At 34.0% G+C, this 17,709-nt stretch overlaps 1 protein-coding gene across 1 annotated transcript in view; it reads left to right on the forward strand.

The window, feature by feature from the left end:
- mtor (mechanistic target of rapamycin kinase) overlaps positions 1 to 17,709 on the forward strand; it is a 294,825-nt gene that overhangs the window by 224,864 nt on the left and 52,252 nt on the right. Inside the window, exons 35-36 of the mRNA XM_061889707.1 lie at positions 6,402 to 6,527; positions 17,419 to 17,550. Of these exons, the coding sequence (XP_061745691.1) occupies positions 6,402 to 6,527; positions 17,419 to 17,550 (258 nt within the window). The remainder of the gene's footprint in view (positions 1 to 6,401; positions 6,528 to 17,418; positions 17,551 to 17,709) is intronic.

The raw sequence follows: 17,709 nt of genomic DNA on the forward strand, positions 1-17,709 counted from the left end.
ACCAATCCTCGCTTTCATGGCAGCAAATTAAGTACATTTTGTTCAGTAGTACTATCACTGGAGGATGAAAAATAGCTAAACATGCTACGCTACACTGTAAGAGAAGGCAAGAAGCCATGCTAACCGCTAGGCTATAACTCTTGAATGTAAACAACAGTGGGCAGGTCAGTACAATTATCCCCGATACCAAATGTAGTATCAATCGATGGCCGATACTACACTTTCTAACCACCACAAACTTTTGTTTGATTTTTTTACCGTTTTATTTTGGTATTGGTCACAAACTCAGGAAGTACGTGACATGCATCGTGACATTTTTGCTTGCTAAGACTATCTGAATTAAATACAGATTAATTGATCCAACAACTGCTGTTGTTTATCAAGGATAACAACATGGCAGTGTATATATACAGTATATATATATATATATATATATATATATATAGATAGATAGATATATATATATATATATATATATATATATCTATATAGATCTATATATATATATATATATATATATATATATATATATATATATATAGAGATCTATGTATATATATATATATATATATATATATATATAGTTAAGAAATAAGTATTTGAACACCCTGCAATTTTGCAAGTTCTCCCACTTAGAAATCATGGAGGGGTCTGAAATTATCATGGTAGGTGCATGTGCACTGTATGAGGGATAACCTAAAAAGAAAAAATCCAGAAATCAGATTCTATGATTTTTTTAACAATGTATTTGTATGATAAAGCTGAAAAAAAGTATTTGAACACCAACATTAATATTATTTGCAATTACAGAGGTCAAACGTTTCCTGTCGTTCTTCACCAGGTTTGCACAGACTGCAGGAGGGATTTTGGCCCACTCCTCCACACAGATCTTCTCTAAATCAGTCAGGTTTCTGGGCTGTCGCTGAGTAACACAGACTCTCAGCTCCCTCCAAAGATTTTCAATTGGATTTAGGTCTGGAGACTGGCTAGGCTACTCCAGACCTTGATATGGTTCTTACGAAGCCACTTCTTGGTTTTCCTGGCTGTGTGCTTTGGGTCATTGTCATGTTGGAAGATCCAGCCACGACTCATCTTCAATGATCTGACTGAGGGAAGGAGGTTTTTGGCCAAAATCTCACAATACATGGCTGCAGTCATACTCTCCTTAATACAGTACAGTCGTCCTGTCCCATGAGCAGAAAAACACCCCCAAAGCATGATGCTACCACCCCCATGCTTCACAGTAGGGTTGGTGTTCTTGGGATGGTATGCAACATTCTTCTTCCTCCAAACACGCATAGTGGAATTATGACCAAAAAGGTCAATTTTGGTCTAATCTGTCCACAAAACTTTCTCCCATGACTCCTCTGGATTATCCAAATGGTCATTGGATAATTTAAGACGGGCCTTAACATGTGCTGGTTTAAGCAGGGGAACCTTCCGTGCCATGCATGATTTCAAACCATGACGTCTTAGTGTATTACCAACAGTGACCATGGAAACAGTGGTCCCAGCTCTTTTCAGGTAATTGACCAAGTCCTGCCGTGTAGTCCTGGGCTGATTCCTCACCTTTCTTAGCATCAGTGAGACCCCACCAGGTGATATCTTGCATGGGGCTCCACTCCGATTGAGATTGACCGTCATGTGTAGCTTCTTCCAATTTCTAATGATTGCTCCAACAGTGGACCTTTTTTCACCAAGCTGCTTGGCAATTTCTTTAAAGCCCTTTCCATCCTTGTGGAGTTGTACAATTTTGTCTCTGGTGTCTTTGGACAGCTCTTGGGTCTTACTAATTGTATGGTTGGACAGGTGTCTTTATGCAGCTAACGACCTCACACAGGTGCATCTGATTCAGGATAATAAAGTGGAGTGGAGGAGGACTTTTAAATGCGGACTAACAGGTCCTTAAGGGTCAGAATTGTAGCTGATAGACAGGTGTTCAAATACTTATTTTCAGCTGTATCACACGACTAAATTGTTAAAAAATCAAATTGTGATTTCTGGATTTTTCTTTTTCGATTATGTCTCATACAGTGGACATGCACCTACCGTGAACATTTCATACCCCTCCATGATTTCTAAGTTGGAGAACTTGCAAAAAAGCAGGGTGTTTAAATACTTATTTTCTTCACTGTATATATATATATATATATATATATATATATATATATAATGTATATGTAGAAGTCGCTTCCTAGCAGTCCCACTGTCAGACACGGCACAGGAGCCAAGCGTGTAGGTTTAACAAGGTTTTAATGTACATATAGTTATCAAAGGTCTTTCTCCAGCAGAACTTTACCTTTCAGTCATGTCAGTATCCTCTCTCTCTCTTTTTCTCTGCTCCCGGCTGCTCACTGTTAAAGACAACAGATGATTAGATTACGACGTACCACCTGTGAAATCCAATCACCTGCCAGCTATGTGTCGCCGTCAGCACATACATGCCCCGCCCCTATCCGATGGGGCTCCGCCCTCAACCCCATTGACAGAGGCAGTGACATTTGTTCCTGCAGGCGCGTTGATCACACTCTCCCTCCACAGTATATATATATGTGTAAGTGTATATATGTATTTATGTATATATATATATATATGTCCATGTAAACATATATATATATATATATATATTTATATATATGTGTGTGTGTGTATATATATATATGTGTATATATTTAAAAAAATGTATATATATAAATATATATATATATACATATATATATATATATATATATATATATATATATATATATATATATATACATATAAATATGTATATACATATATGTGTATATATGTGTATACATATATACTGTATGTATATGTGTATATAAACAGTCGCAATCAGAAGTTTACATACACTTGTAAAGAACATAATGTCATGGCTGTCTTGAGTTTCCAATACTTTTTACAACTTTTATCTATTTTTTTATGATAGAGTGATTGGAGCACATACTTGTTGGTCACAAAAAACATTCATGAAGTTTGGTTCTTTTCTGAATTTATTATGGGTCTACTGAAAATGTGAGCATTTTGTAGCCACCCACAAGCTTCTGCTTGAATTTTTCACCACTCCTCTTGACAAAATTGCTGCAGTTCAGCTAAATATGTTGGTTTTCTGACATGGACTTGTTGCTTCAGCATTGTCCACATGTTTAAGTTGGGAATTTGGTAAAGGCCATTCTAAAACCTTCAATATAGCCTGATTTAGCCATTCCTTTACCACTTTTGACGTGTGTTTGGGGTTATTGTCCTATTGGAACACCCAACTGCGCCCAAGACCCAACCTCTGGGCTGATGATTTTAGCTTGTCCTGAAGAATTTGGAGGTAATCCTCCTTTTTCATTGTCCCATTTAAAGGACCAGTTCCGTTGGCAGCAAAACAGGCCCAGAGTATAATACTACCACTACTATGCTTGACGGTAGGCATGGTGTTCCTGGGATTAAAGACCTCACATTTTCTCCTCCAAATATATTGCTGGGTATTGTGGCCAAACAGATCTATTTTTTTTTCATCTGACATAACATGGACAAAGATAAGACCTACAGGAGGAAAGTTCTGTGGTCAGATGAAACAAAAATGGAGCTGTTTGGTCACAATAGGATATATTTATTTTTATTAGTCACTAGGTGTCGCCGAGAAACTAATAACCACTCCACTTCAATTAAAAGACAGCATAAATCCATTCCAGACGATTGAGAATACATTTGAAATGTTCCATTTACAGTAATATGCTGTAAAAACTACCATAATGTTTGCTGTAAAAGAAAAAAAGGCGGTTGAGTGGTCAGAATGTTAGTGTGAAGTCATGTTGACACTTGTTAATTGACATCATATAGTTTTAATATACACACAATTTTTATTAGAGAATATTGACATCTATGTTTCATGTCACAGTGGAAATAAGTACTTTATTGAGGCATATTATTTTACAAGCCTTTAGAAATAAAACGATCCAACTTTTCCCTTAATCGTCAAAAAATGAGACTTTCTTTGTGTCCTGTCAGCAAACTCTCCTTTTTTTTTTGACATAATGATTTTTCTGCCCTGAAGTCGGCGTCCCACTCCTCTTCAAATCTGTTTTTCCAGACTTTTCTTTTTGTCCACTTCAGTCAAATAGGTCAGAACTGACATGTTCCCTTTTTTGTCCAGAACTTCTTGAGATGAGGTAATGGCCTCCGTGCCCAAAGACCTCAAAGATCGTGTTACACAACCCAAAAATCATTTCTCATCTGCTGTCAATCTTCTCTGTGCAGACAATGTCAGCCATTGTTTGTTGACTCAGCAGTAACACTGTATGGCCCTCATGAACATCATCTCATAAACGTCATCTCATGAACATCTTCTCATAAACATCATCTCATAAACATCTCATCATCTCATAAACATCATCTCATTAACATCATCTTATTAACATCATCTCATAAACATCTCATTAACATCATCTCATAAATATCATCTCATAAACATGTCATAAAGATCATATCTTAAACGTCTCAAACATAATCTCATAAACTTCTTCTCATAAACATCATCTCATAAACGTCTTATAAACACCATCCCATAAATATCTCATAAATATCGTCATAAACATCACGTCATAAACATTCTTTCAAATATCCAATAAACGTCTCATAAACATCATTCATAAACATTTTCTCATAAACATTTTCTCATAAACATTGTCTCAGAAACATCATGTCATAAAGATCCTCTCTTAAATTTCTCAAACATAATCTCATAACCATCATCTCATAAACTTTGTCTCATAAACATCTCGAACATCATCTCATAAACATCATCTCCTAACATCATCTCATAAACATCATCTCATAAATAATATCTCATAAACATCGTCTCATGAACATCTCAAAAACATAATTTTATAAACCATCTCATAAACCTTGTCTCATAAACTTTGTCTCATAAACATCATCTCGTAAATATTGTCATAAACATCATTTCATAAACATTCTCTCCCAAAAATCCCATAAACATCCTCTCAAACATCATCTCATAAACATCATGTCATAAACATGTCATAAACATCATCTCATAATCATCTCAAAATTATCATCTCATGAACATTGTCTCAAAATTATAATTTCATAAACATTGTCTCTTTTAAACATTATCTCATAAACATCAATAACAGCTGTTAGCATGTTATTTTACTTAGCAAATGGTTCAGGTATAAATTTCTTTAAAAAATATTTTCTTACGTAACACATGCTACCTGTTAGCGTGTTTTTTTTAAGCAATTTTTTCAGGTATAAACTTTTTTTAAAAATATTTTGTTACTTGACGCATGCTAGCTGTAAGCACGTTGTTTTACTAAGCACATTTTTCAGGGATAAACCTCTTTAAAAATATATTTTGTTACTTGACGCATGTTAGTATGTTATTTTTATAGAAAATTTCTTGGGTATAAACCTTTAAAAATATTTTGTTACTTTACGCATATTAGCTGTTATTATGCTAAGCAATTTTTTCAGGTATAAACCTCTTTAAAAAAATATGTTGTTACTTGATACATGTTAACTGTTAACATATTATTTTACAAAGCACATTTTTCACATCTAATCCTATTTTGACGCATGTCAGCTGTTAGCATGTTAGATTTTTAGCAAAATTTGCAGATACAACATTTTTTTTAAAATGTTTTATTACTTGACGCATGTTAGCATGTTATTTTTTTCGAATATTTTTCAAGTATAAACTTTTTTGAAACGTGTTTCGTTACTTAATGCATGATAGCTGTTAGCATGTTATTTTTTGAGCAAATTTTTCAGGTATAAACATTTTTGAAAAATATTTTGTTTTTTGATGCATGCTAGCTGTTTGCATGTTATTATACTAAGCAACATTTTCAGGTATAAACCTTTTTTAAAAAATATTTTGTTACTTGACGCATGTTAGCTGTTAGCATGTTTTATTTAGCACATTTTTCAGGTAAAAATTTTTTTTTTTTTTCAATATGTGACTTGACACATGCTAGCTGTTAGCATATTATTTTACTAACCCCTTTTTTTAGGTATAAACCTATTTTGATGCATGTTAGCTGCTAGCATGTTATTTTTTTAGAACAATTTTCAGGTACAAACTTTTTTGAAAAATATTTTGTTACTTGATGCATGTTAGCATGTTATTTTTTTCGCATATTTTTCAGGTATAATCATTTTTGAAACATGTTTTGTTACTTAACGCATGCTAAATGTTAACATGTTATTTATTTAGCACATTTTTCAGGTATAAACTTTTTTGACAAATATTTTGCTACTTGATGCATGCTCACAGTTATACTAATTTTGCAGTCTCTATTTAGTTAGCTGTCTATCGTGCTAACTGTAAGCTTGTGAGTTGAAGGTTGAGTATCCACAGCCAGTGTGTGTTCTCCCCTCAGGGCTGCCAGCGTATCGTGGAGGACTGGCAGAGGATCCTGATGGTGCGCTCCTTGGTGATCAGCCCACACGAGGACATGAGGACCTGGCTGAAGTACGCCAGCCTCTGTGGCAAGAGTGGACGTTTGGTCAGTACCTTCACACAGACTCTATCTACATCCATCAATCATTATTATATACATATTTCAGCTATTACATTTTTATTTCAGGATTTAATACATTATAATTTCATACGTAATTGATTATGTCACTGATTTACAAATTATTCCATGTATTAATGATTTAGATCATGATATAATACATACTTACAATATTTGTTACATAATTATTTCATGGCTTAAATCATTCCATGTATTATTGATTTAATACATAATTACTTGAAACAAAATTGTTACTTACATTTTTCATAGATTAAATCGTTATTTCATGTATTAATTATTTTATGAGTTGATGCATAATTATTTCACAAAATAAATAAATATTTCATGTATTAATTAGTTGTTTCATAATGTCATGCATAATTATTTGATACATAACTTTCACAGATTAAGTGATTATTTCCTGTATTCATTATTATATTATCTATTTCACAGTTTAAATAGTTATTTCAGTAATTAATTATTAAACAATTTTTATTACATATTTACTTAATGAGGTGGCGACTTGTCCAGGGTGTACCCCGCCTCCCGCCCGATTGTAGCTGAGATAGGCGCCAGCGCCCCCCGCGACCCCGAAAGGGAATAAGCGGTAGAAAATGGATGGATGGATGGATTTACTTAATACATACTTATTTCACAGAATTAATCATTTATTCTAATTATTATTTTGTTCAGGATTTAATACATATTGATTTCACATATTCATTATTTTGTTCATGATTTATTACATAAATATTTGATGCATAATTATTTCATGTATAGATTATTTTGTTCATGATTTAATACATAATTATTTGATACATGATTCAAACAAATATTTCACAGTTTAAATAGTTATTTCAGTTATTCCTTTTTTAATTATTTTTCTTACATATTTAGTTCATACATGTTTCACAGATTTAATTATTATTTAATGTATTAATTATTTTGTTGATGATTTAATACATACTTATTTGATACATGATTGAAATAATTATTTCACAGATTAAATCATTATTTCAGTTATTCTTTATTTCATGGTTTGATACACAATTATTTTTTATACTAAATAATTTTTTCATGTACTAATTATGTATTTCATTTTTTTTAATAAATATTTACTTCATACATACTTATTTCATGGATTTAATCATTATTTCATGAATTGATTATTTTGTTCATGATTTAAAACAATAGATATACATAAATGATGTATAATTATTTCACTGTTTGAATAATTATTTAATCTGTTAATTATTCCACAAATTAATACATAACTATTTGATACATAATTATATCACAGATTGATTAATAATTTTATATATTTATTAATTATTTAATGATTTCATCTATAATGCAATAAATTCACTGATTAATTAATTATTTCATGCTTTAATACATAGTTAATTGTCATATAATTATTTCACGCATTGAATAATTATTTTTGTGTATTTATTGATAAACAAGATTTTGAACGTTATTTGATACATATTTTTTTCTACGGATTAAATAATTATTTCATATAATAATAATTTATTTAATGCTTTATTCCATAATTACACGACATCTAATTATTTCACAAATTGAATAATTATTTCATGTATTAACTATGTATATGTGATAACATACATAAATATTTGATGGATAATTATTTTACAGATAAAATAATAATGTTATATATTAATTATTTATGACACGCTTTAATACATAATTACTCAAAATACAGTATAATTATTTCACGGATTGAGTAATTATTTAATGTGTTCATCATTTTTAATAATGATTCAGTGTGTAATTATTTGATACATAGTTATGACCCAGAATAAAATTACAGAGTATAATAAATAGTACAAGTTTGTCCTCTTAACGTGATCCAAAGCTATCATTGGATTAGATTCCCGTTAGCTCCGCCCACTGACATTGACAGCTGAGTTTGAAACATTAAATCAATTCATAAATTCAATTCATTAAATCATAAAATAATTTTTTCAGTTGTGAAATAGTTAAATCATAAATTATTCAATTGATTAAATATTGAAATGATTGATTGTATTTTGAAATAATAGTTAAATAATTAATTAAAGATTTGGATAAATATATCATTGTGACACATTTAGTAACACAAAAAATTTTTATAATTACAAATTGAATGAGTGAATAAAATAAATGATTCAAAGATGTGTTTATTTTGGCAATGATTTGTTAAAATTGCAGCTTTTTTCCCACAATATCAATATTTATTCTTCTAGAGCTCAACTCGTATCCATTTTAATAATAATATATTTTTAATGTTTGGCTTGATATTTTTTCATAAAAAATATTATTTTCATTAAAAAGTCATGCCAATAACAAAACGTTATTGTGTAAAGTAAAAGATTGAGGAGATCAATTTGATACTATTTTGGCAGATATATACCTTTATCTAAAGACCAAACGTGGTGTTAAAGTGTACTGCTGTTGGTCTGGGTTTGTGTTTTTTAAAGCGTAAGTGAAGATCGCACCACCGACCTGATAATTAGCAAAAAAAAAAAGAGATAATGCTCACAGATGCGCCCTGGTGGTTGTTTTAGCACACTGCAGCTATCCCCACTCTTTAATGCTTCAGTCACACGCAGGATTCTCACAGGAATGTGAAAAATATACATCCACACCGATTAGGTCATTAGTTATTACAGGGACATCCACAGTAAAATAAAAAAGTCGATATCTTACTGTGCTCATATTGGGATTTTTTTTTTTTTGCACTAAAATTTGAAGCATTTTTTTATTTTTAATAAAATAAAAGAACTACAAAAAATGCCCCGCACATACTTGACTTAAAAACGTTCTATCAAATCTTCATCTTTTGCCTAATTACATTACATGTGTGTGCTCTGTTGTTTTTCCCCCCGACAACAACAAATTCAATGGTCAACTTAACATCACAACCTGACATTGATTAAACGTTGTCAAAAAGAATGTTGTTTCAACGTTGTATGACCAAAATTCAATGCTCAAATCAATGTCAGAACCCAACATTGATTAAACTTTGTCAAAAAGCATGTTGTTTTAACATTGTATTTGTGTTGAGGAATACTAGGTGGGAAATAACCAAAATTCAATGTTTAGATCAATGTCAGAAACCAACATTGATTAAACGTCCTCAAAAAGCATGTTGTTTCAATGTTGCATTTGTGTTGTAGAATATTGGTTGGGAAATGACCAAAATTCAATGGTTAAATCAACATCACAACCCAACATTGATTAAATGTTGTCAAAAAGTACGTTGTTTCAACGTTGCATTTGTGTTGTAGAATATTGGTTGGGAAATGACCAAAATTCAACGGTCAAATCAAGGTCACAACCTGACATTGATTAAACGTTGTCAAAAAGCATGTTGTTTTAAAGTTGTGTTTTTGTGTTGTAGAATATTAGTTGAAAAATGACCAAATTTCAATGGTCAAATCAACGTCACAACCTGACATTGAAAAAACGTAGCCAGCAACATCTTATTTCAACGTTGTATTTGTGTTGTAGAATATTGATTTGAAAATGACCCAGAATTCAATTGTCAACTAAACATCACAACCTGACAATGAATAAATGTTGTCAAAAAGCATGTTGTTTCAACGCTGTATTTGTGTTGTATAATAGTGGTTGGGAAATGACCAAATTTCAATGGTCAAATCAACGTCACAACCTGACATTGATTAAACGTTGTCAAAAAGCATGTTGTTTCAAAGTAGTTTTTGTGTTGTAGAATTATAGTTGGAAAATGACCAAATTTCAATTGTCAACTTAAACATCAGAAGCAGACATTGATTAAACGTTGTCAAAAAGCATGTTGTTTCAACGTTGTATTTGTGTTGTAGAATATTGGTTGGGATATGACCAAAATTCAATGGTCAAATCAACGTCACAACCTGACATCGATTAAACGTTGTCAAAAAGCATGTTGTTTCAACTTATTTGTGTTGTAGAATATTGGTTGGGAAATGACCAAAATTCAATGGTCAAATCGACGTCACAACCTGACATTGATTTAACGTTGTCAAAAAGCATGTTGTTTTAACGTTGTGTTTTTGTGTTGTAGAATATTAGTTGAAAAATGACCAAATTTCAATGGTCAAATCAACGTCACAACCTGACATTGAATAAATGTTGTTAAAAAGCATGTTGTTTCAACGTTGTATTTGTGTTGTGGAATAATGGTTAGGAAATGACCAAATTTCAATATTTACATCAACGTCAGAACCCGACATTGATTAAACTTAGTCAGCAACATCTTGTTTCAACGTTGTATTTGTGTTGTAGAATATTGGTTTGAAAATGACCCAAAATTCAATTGTCAACTAAACATCACAACCTGACATTGAATAAATGTTGTCAAAAAGCATGTTGTTTCAACGTTGTATTTGTGTTGTAGAATAGTGGTTGGGAAATGACCAAATTTCAATGGTCAAATCAACGTCACAACCTGACATTGATTGAACATTGTCAAAAAGCATGTTGTTTCAAAGTAGTTTTTGTGTTGTAGAATTATAGTTGGAAAATGACCAAATTTCAATTGACCAACTTAAACATCACAACCAGACATTGATTAAACATTGTCAAAAAACATGTTGTTTCAATGTTGTATTTGTGTTGTAGAATATTGGTTGGGAAATGACCAAAATTCAATGGTCAAATCAACGTCAAAACCTGACATTGATTAACGTTGTCAAAAAGCATGTTGTTTTAACGTTGTGTTTTTGTGTTGTAGAATATTAGTTGAAAAATGACCAAATTCCAATGGTCAAATCAACGTCACAACCTGACATTGAATAAATGTTGTTAAAAAGCATGTTGTTTCAACGTTGTATTTGTGTTGTAGAATAATGGTTAGGAAATGACCAAATTTCAATATTTACATCAACGTCAGAACCCGACATTGATTAAACGTAGTCAGCAACATCTTGTTTCAACGTTGTATTTGTGTTGTAGAATATTGGTTTGAAAATGACCCAAAATTCAATTGTCAACTAAACATCACAACCTGACATTGAATAAATGTTGTCAAAAAGCATGTTGTTTCAACGTTGTATTTGTGTTGTAGAATAGTGGTTGGGAAATGACCAAATTTCAATGGTCAAATCAACGTCACAACCTGACATTGATTAAACATTGTCAAAAAGCATGTTGTTTCAAAGTAGTTTTTGTGTTGTAGAATTATAGTTGGAAAATTACCAAATTTCAATTGTCAACATAAACATCACAACCAGACATTGATTAAACATTGTCAAAAAACATGTTGTTTCAATGTTTTATTTGTGTTGTAGAATATTGGTTGGGAAATGACCAAAATTCAATGGTCAAATCAACGTCACAACCTGACATTGATTAACGTTGTCAAAAAGCATGTTGTTTTAACGTTGTGTTTTTGTGTTGTAGAATATTAGTTGGAAAATGACCAAATTTCAATGGTCAAATCAACGTCACAACCTGACATCGAATAAACGTCATCAAAAAGCATGTTGTTTCAACGTTGTATTTGTGTTGTAGAATAATGGTTTGGAAATGACCAAATTTCAATGGTCAGATCAACGTCAGAACCCGTCATTGATTAAACGTAGTCCAACAACATCTTGTTTCAACGTTGTATTTGTGTTGTAGAATATTGGTTGGGAAATGACCAAATTTCAATGGTCAAATCAACATCAGAACCCAATATTGATTAAACGTTGACAAAAAGCATGTTGTTTCAACGTTGCATTTGTGTTGCTCAACGTCAGGACCTAATTTAACAAGTTACCAACATTGTTTCAATGTCTTGTTCCTGCTGGGTTCAGTGGGGGTTAGTTGATGTATCCAGGACGAGCTGCAGTATGCTCACACAACCAGCAAGTAGCATCTAATACTGCATCATCTCTTTCTCTTTGGGACTCATCAGGTCCTCACATGGAGGAAACACACACTTCACTCACGCTGTAAGCGAGGGATGCATCAACAAGGAATGCAAACCTGCTGTAATGTGCGTTGTTTTCCATCCTTCACCTGGCTGGTTACACACATGCACACACGTTCTTGTATGTGTTACCTTCTCGAGACCTGAGAAAAATGCCTCCCTCTTTAGGACCACCCGTTAGATACATAATCTTTAGATACAAAACCCGTTTCCATATGAGTTGGGAAATTGTGTTAGAAGTAAATATAAACGGAATACAATGATTTGCAAATCATTTTCAACCCATATTCAGTTGAATATGCTACTAAGACAACATATTTGATGTTCAAACTGATAAACATTTTTTTGTGTGCAAATAATCATTAACTTTAGAATTTGATGCCAGCAACACATGACAAAGAAGTTGGGAAAGGTGGCAATAAATACTGATAAAGTTGAGGAATGCTCATCAAATACTTATATGGAACATCCTACAGGTGTGCAAGCTAATTGAGAACAGTAGAGTGCCATGATTGGGTATAAAAGCAGCTTCCATGATATGCTAAGTAATTCACAAACAAGGATGGGGCGAGGGTCACCAATTTGTTAGCAAATTGTCGAACAGTTTTAGAACATTTCTCAGTGAGCTATTTCAAGGAATTTAGGGATTTTACCATCTACGGTCCGTAAAATCATCAAAAGGTTCAGAAAATCTGGAGAAATCACTGCACGTAAGCGATGATATTATGGTCCTTTGACCCCTCAGGCGGTACTGCATCAAAAACTGACATCAGCGTGTAAATGCTATCACCACATGGGCTCAGGAACTCTTCATAAAACCACTGTCAGTAACTACAGTTGGTAGCCACATCTGTAAGTGCAAGTTAAAACTCTACTATGCAAAGCCAAACCCATTTATCAACAAATCCTGAAATGCCGCCGGCTTTGCTGGGTCCGAGCTCATCTAAGATGGACTGATGCAAAGTGGAAAAGTGTTAATATATTAAATTCTATTTGGAAACAGAGGATGTGGTGTCCTCCAGAACAAAGAGGAAAATAACCATTCAGGTTGTTATAGGCGCAAAGTTCAAAAGCCAGCATCTGTGATGGTATGGGGGTGCATTAATGCCCAATGCATGGGTAACTTACACATCTGTGAAGGCACCATTAATGCTGAAAGGTCCATACAGGTTTTGGAGCAACATATGTTGTCATCCAAGCAAAGTTATCATGGACGCCCCTACTTATTTCAGCAAGACAATGCCAAGCCACGTGTTACAACAGTGTGGCTTTGTAGTAAAAGAGTGTGGGTATTTTCCTGGCCCACTTGCAGTCAAGACCTGTCTCCCATCGAAAATGTGTGGAAAATTATGAAGCGGAAAATACGACAGTGGAGATCCCGGACTGTTGAACGACTGAAGCTCTACATAAAACAAGAATGGGAAAGAATTCCACTTTCAAAGCTTCAACAATTAGTTTCCTCAGTTCTCAAACGTTTATTGAGTGTTGTTAAAAGAAAAGGTGATGTAACAGAGTAGTGAACATTCCCTTTCCCAACTACTTTGTCACGTGTTGTAGCCATGAAATTCTAAGTTAATTATTATTTGCAAAAAAAAAATAAAAGATTATGAGTTTGAACATCAAATATATTGTCTTTGTAGAGCATTCAATTGGATATGGGTTAAAAAGGATTTGCAAATCATTGTATTCCGTTTATATTTACATCTAACACAATTTCCCAACTCAAATGGAAACGGGGTTTGTATATAAAGATGTGTATCTACAACATTAATAATATATTCATACTATGCAAATATAAAAAAAAAAGTTTGTTGTTAAAAATGAGTTCGAATTTCACAAGGAAAAGGTCACAATTTCACAAGAAAAACTTAGAATGTTGGCAGTATTATAATAAAAGTCGTCATTTTACTCAACACAAGTCAAAATTTGACAAGAACAACTGAACATTTGTGCAATATTATGAAAAAAGGTGGTATTTTACTCTGTAAGAGTCGCAATTTTACAAACCCCGGTTCCGTGTGTTGGGAAATTGTTAGATGTAAATATAAACAGAATACAATGATTTGCAATCATTTTCAACCCATATTCAGTTGAATATGCTACAAAGACAACATATTTAATGTTCAAACTGATAAACTTTTTTTTTTTGCAAATAATCATTAACTTTAGAATTTGATGCCAGCAACACGTGACAAAGAAGTTGGGAAAGGTGGCAATAAATACTGATAAAGTTGAGGAATGCTCATCAAATATTTGGAACATCCCACAGGTCTGCAGGCTAATTGGGAACAGGTGGGTGCCATAATTGGGTATAAAAACAGCTTCCCGAAAAATGCTCAATCTTTCACTGGAAAGGATGGGGCGAGGTACACCCCTTTGTCCACAACTGCGTGAGCAAATAGTCAAACAGTTTAAGAACAACGTTTCTCAAAGTGAAATTGCAAGAAATTTAGGGTTTTCAAGATCTACGGTCCATAATATCATCAAAACGATCAGAGAATGTGGAGAAATCACTCCACGTAAGCGGCATGGCCGGAAACCAACATTGAATGACCGTGACCTTCAATCCCTCAGACGGCACTGTATCAAAAACTGACATCAAACTCTAAAGGATATCACCACATGGGCTCAGGAACACTTCAGAAAAACATTGTCACTAAATACAGTTTGTCGCTATATCTGGAAGTGCAAGTTATAGCTCTACTATGCAAAGCGAAAGCCATTTATCACCAATATCCAGAAACGCCGCCGGCTTCTCTGGGCTTAAGATCATCTAGGATGGACTGATGCAAAGTCGAAAAGTGTTCTGTGGTCTGAGGAGTCCACATTTCAAATTGTATTTGGAAATATTCGACATTGTGTCATCCAGACCAAAGGGGAAGCGAACCATCCAGACTGTTATTGACGCAAAGTTCAAAAGCCAACATCTGTGATGGTATGGGGGTGCATTAGTGTCCAAGGTATGGGTAACTTACACATCTGTGAAGGCACCATTAATGCTGAAAGGTACATACAGGTTTTGGAACAACATATGCTGCCATCTAAGCGCCGTCTTTTTCATGGTAGCCCCTGCTTATTTCAGCAAGACAATGCCAAGCCACATTCAGCACTTGTTACAACAGCGTGGCTTCGTATAAAAAGAGTGTGGGTACTTTCCTGTCCCGCCTGCTGTCCAGACATGTCTCCCATCGAAAATGTGTGGCGCATTATGAAGCGTAAAATACGACAGCAGAGAACCCAAACTGTTGAACGACTGAAGCTCTACATAAAACAAGAATGGGAAAGAATTACACTTTCAAAGCTTCAACAATTAGTTTCCTCAGGTCTGAAACATGGGCAGCGTGGTGGAAAAAGGGGTTAGTGCTTCTGCCTCACAATACGAAGGTCCTGAGTAGTCCGGGGTTCAATCCCGGGCTTGGGATCTTTCTGTGTGGAGTTTGCATGTTCTCCCCAAGACTGCGTGGGTTCCCTTTGGGTACTCCGGCTTTCTCCCACTTCCAAAGACATGCACCTGGGGATAGGTTGATTGGCAACACTAAATTGGCCCTAGTGTGAATGTGATTGTGAATGTTGTCTGTCTATCTGTGTATACCCTGCGATGAAGTGGCGACTTGACCATGGTGTATCCCGCCTTCCGCCCGATTGTAGCTGAGATAGGCACCAGCGCCCCCCGCGACCACCAAAAGGGAATAAGCGGTAGAAAATGGATGGATGGAGTTCCCAAACGTTTATTAAGTGTTGTTAAAAGAAGAGGTGACGTAACACAATGGTGAACATGCCCTTTCCCAACTACTTTGGCATGTGTTGCAGCCATGAAATTCTATGTTAATTATTAATTGCAAAAAAAAAAAAAAAGTTTATGAATTTGAACACCAAATATCTTGTCTTTGTAGTTGCATTCAATTGAATATGGGTTGAAAAGGATTTGCAAATCATTGTATTCCGTTTATATTTACATCTAACACAATTTCCCAACTCATATGGAAACGGAGTTTGTACAAGAAAAGCTCAAAATGTTGGCAATTTTATGACAAGTCATCATTTTTCTCCACAAAAGTCACAATTTCACAAGAAAACTTTACAATGTTGGCAATAGTATAATAATAATCATAATTTTACTTGGCAAAATGATGGCAAAAGTCATCATTTTTACAAAAAAATGTTCACTATTTTACAAGAACAACAAAAAAATTGCAATATTGTGATAAGTCGATTTCTTTTTAAACAAATGTCACCATTTTGCATTAAAAAGTAATAATTTGACATAAAAAAAGTAATAGTTTTATGAGATACTATTGCAATATTACAGAAACAGAATATGAGAAATTGTTCCCAATTTTATAAGAAAAACATTGTGAGAAAAAGACTTGGTAATTGCAATTGTTTTTTAATCTTCATTATTTGCTTGAAGTTATTACAGTATTTCTCTATATACATATTTATTTTATGTTTTTTAATAATTTTGGCCAAAGGTGGCGCATTTCAATTTCTGAAACACTTATTATTTCATATGTTGACCAGAGGGGGAGCACTTTTCAAAGCAACACACAGTCAATTTTAAAAATCCCTCTTTTTTTGGGACCACCCTCATTGAAATGAGACAAATGAAACATTGTCTATTAGATGCAATGTTATTCGGGCCATGATTTATGTCATCACTTCTTCACACCTCCTCATATGGAAGATACTTTTCCTTCATGTCTCATGAAGGGTAGAAATACAAGAACACACACACAAAGTGTGAGGGCACCTCTGGGTGATGTAAGTGAAAGTGAAAGCAATGATGGTGGTATGTGAATACAAGGTGTTGGAAATAGTGACCCTCCTAATTACGTATGCATGCTGCTTTTATTATGAAGCTCTGTCAACTCTTTCTTTTCTCCAAAATGACGAGGGGTCAGCAGGGGTCGGCGTTCACGGTCTATAAAGCTCCCTGACACTGCTCTTCCTTCCCGGCAGGCCCTGGCCCACAAGACCCTGGTGCTGCTCCTGGGTGTGGACCCATCCAAGCAACTGGACCACCCTCTGCCCACAGCCCACCCGCACGTCACCTATGCCTACATGAAGTACATGTGGAAGAGCGCCCGCAAGGTAAGAGCCCTGCCCCCTCGCAAGTCATGTCATTTTCACAACTTTCTGCTTTGAGCCATCGCCGGGATGGACCCAGCCGCGGACATGTCGTGTTTCCATTAGACGTTAGACGAAGGAAAATGTCACATTTCATTTTAATATCATGCAGGAACACCAGGA

This window comes from Nerophis ophidion, linkage group LG27 (genome assembly GCF_033978795.1).
Source record: "Nerophis ophidion isolate RoL-2023_Sa linkage group LG27, RoL_Noph_v1.0, whole genome shotgun sequence".
Lineage (NCBI taxonomy): Eukaryota > Metazoa > Chordata > Actinopteri > Syngnathiformes > Syngnathidae > Nerophis > Nerophis ophidion.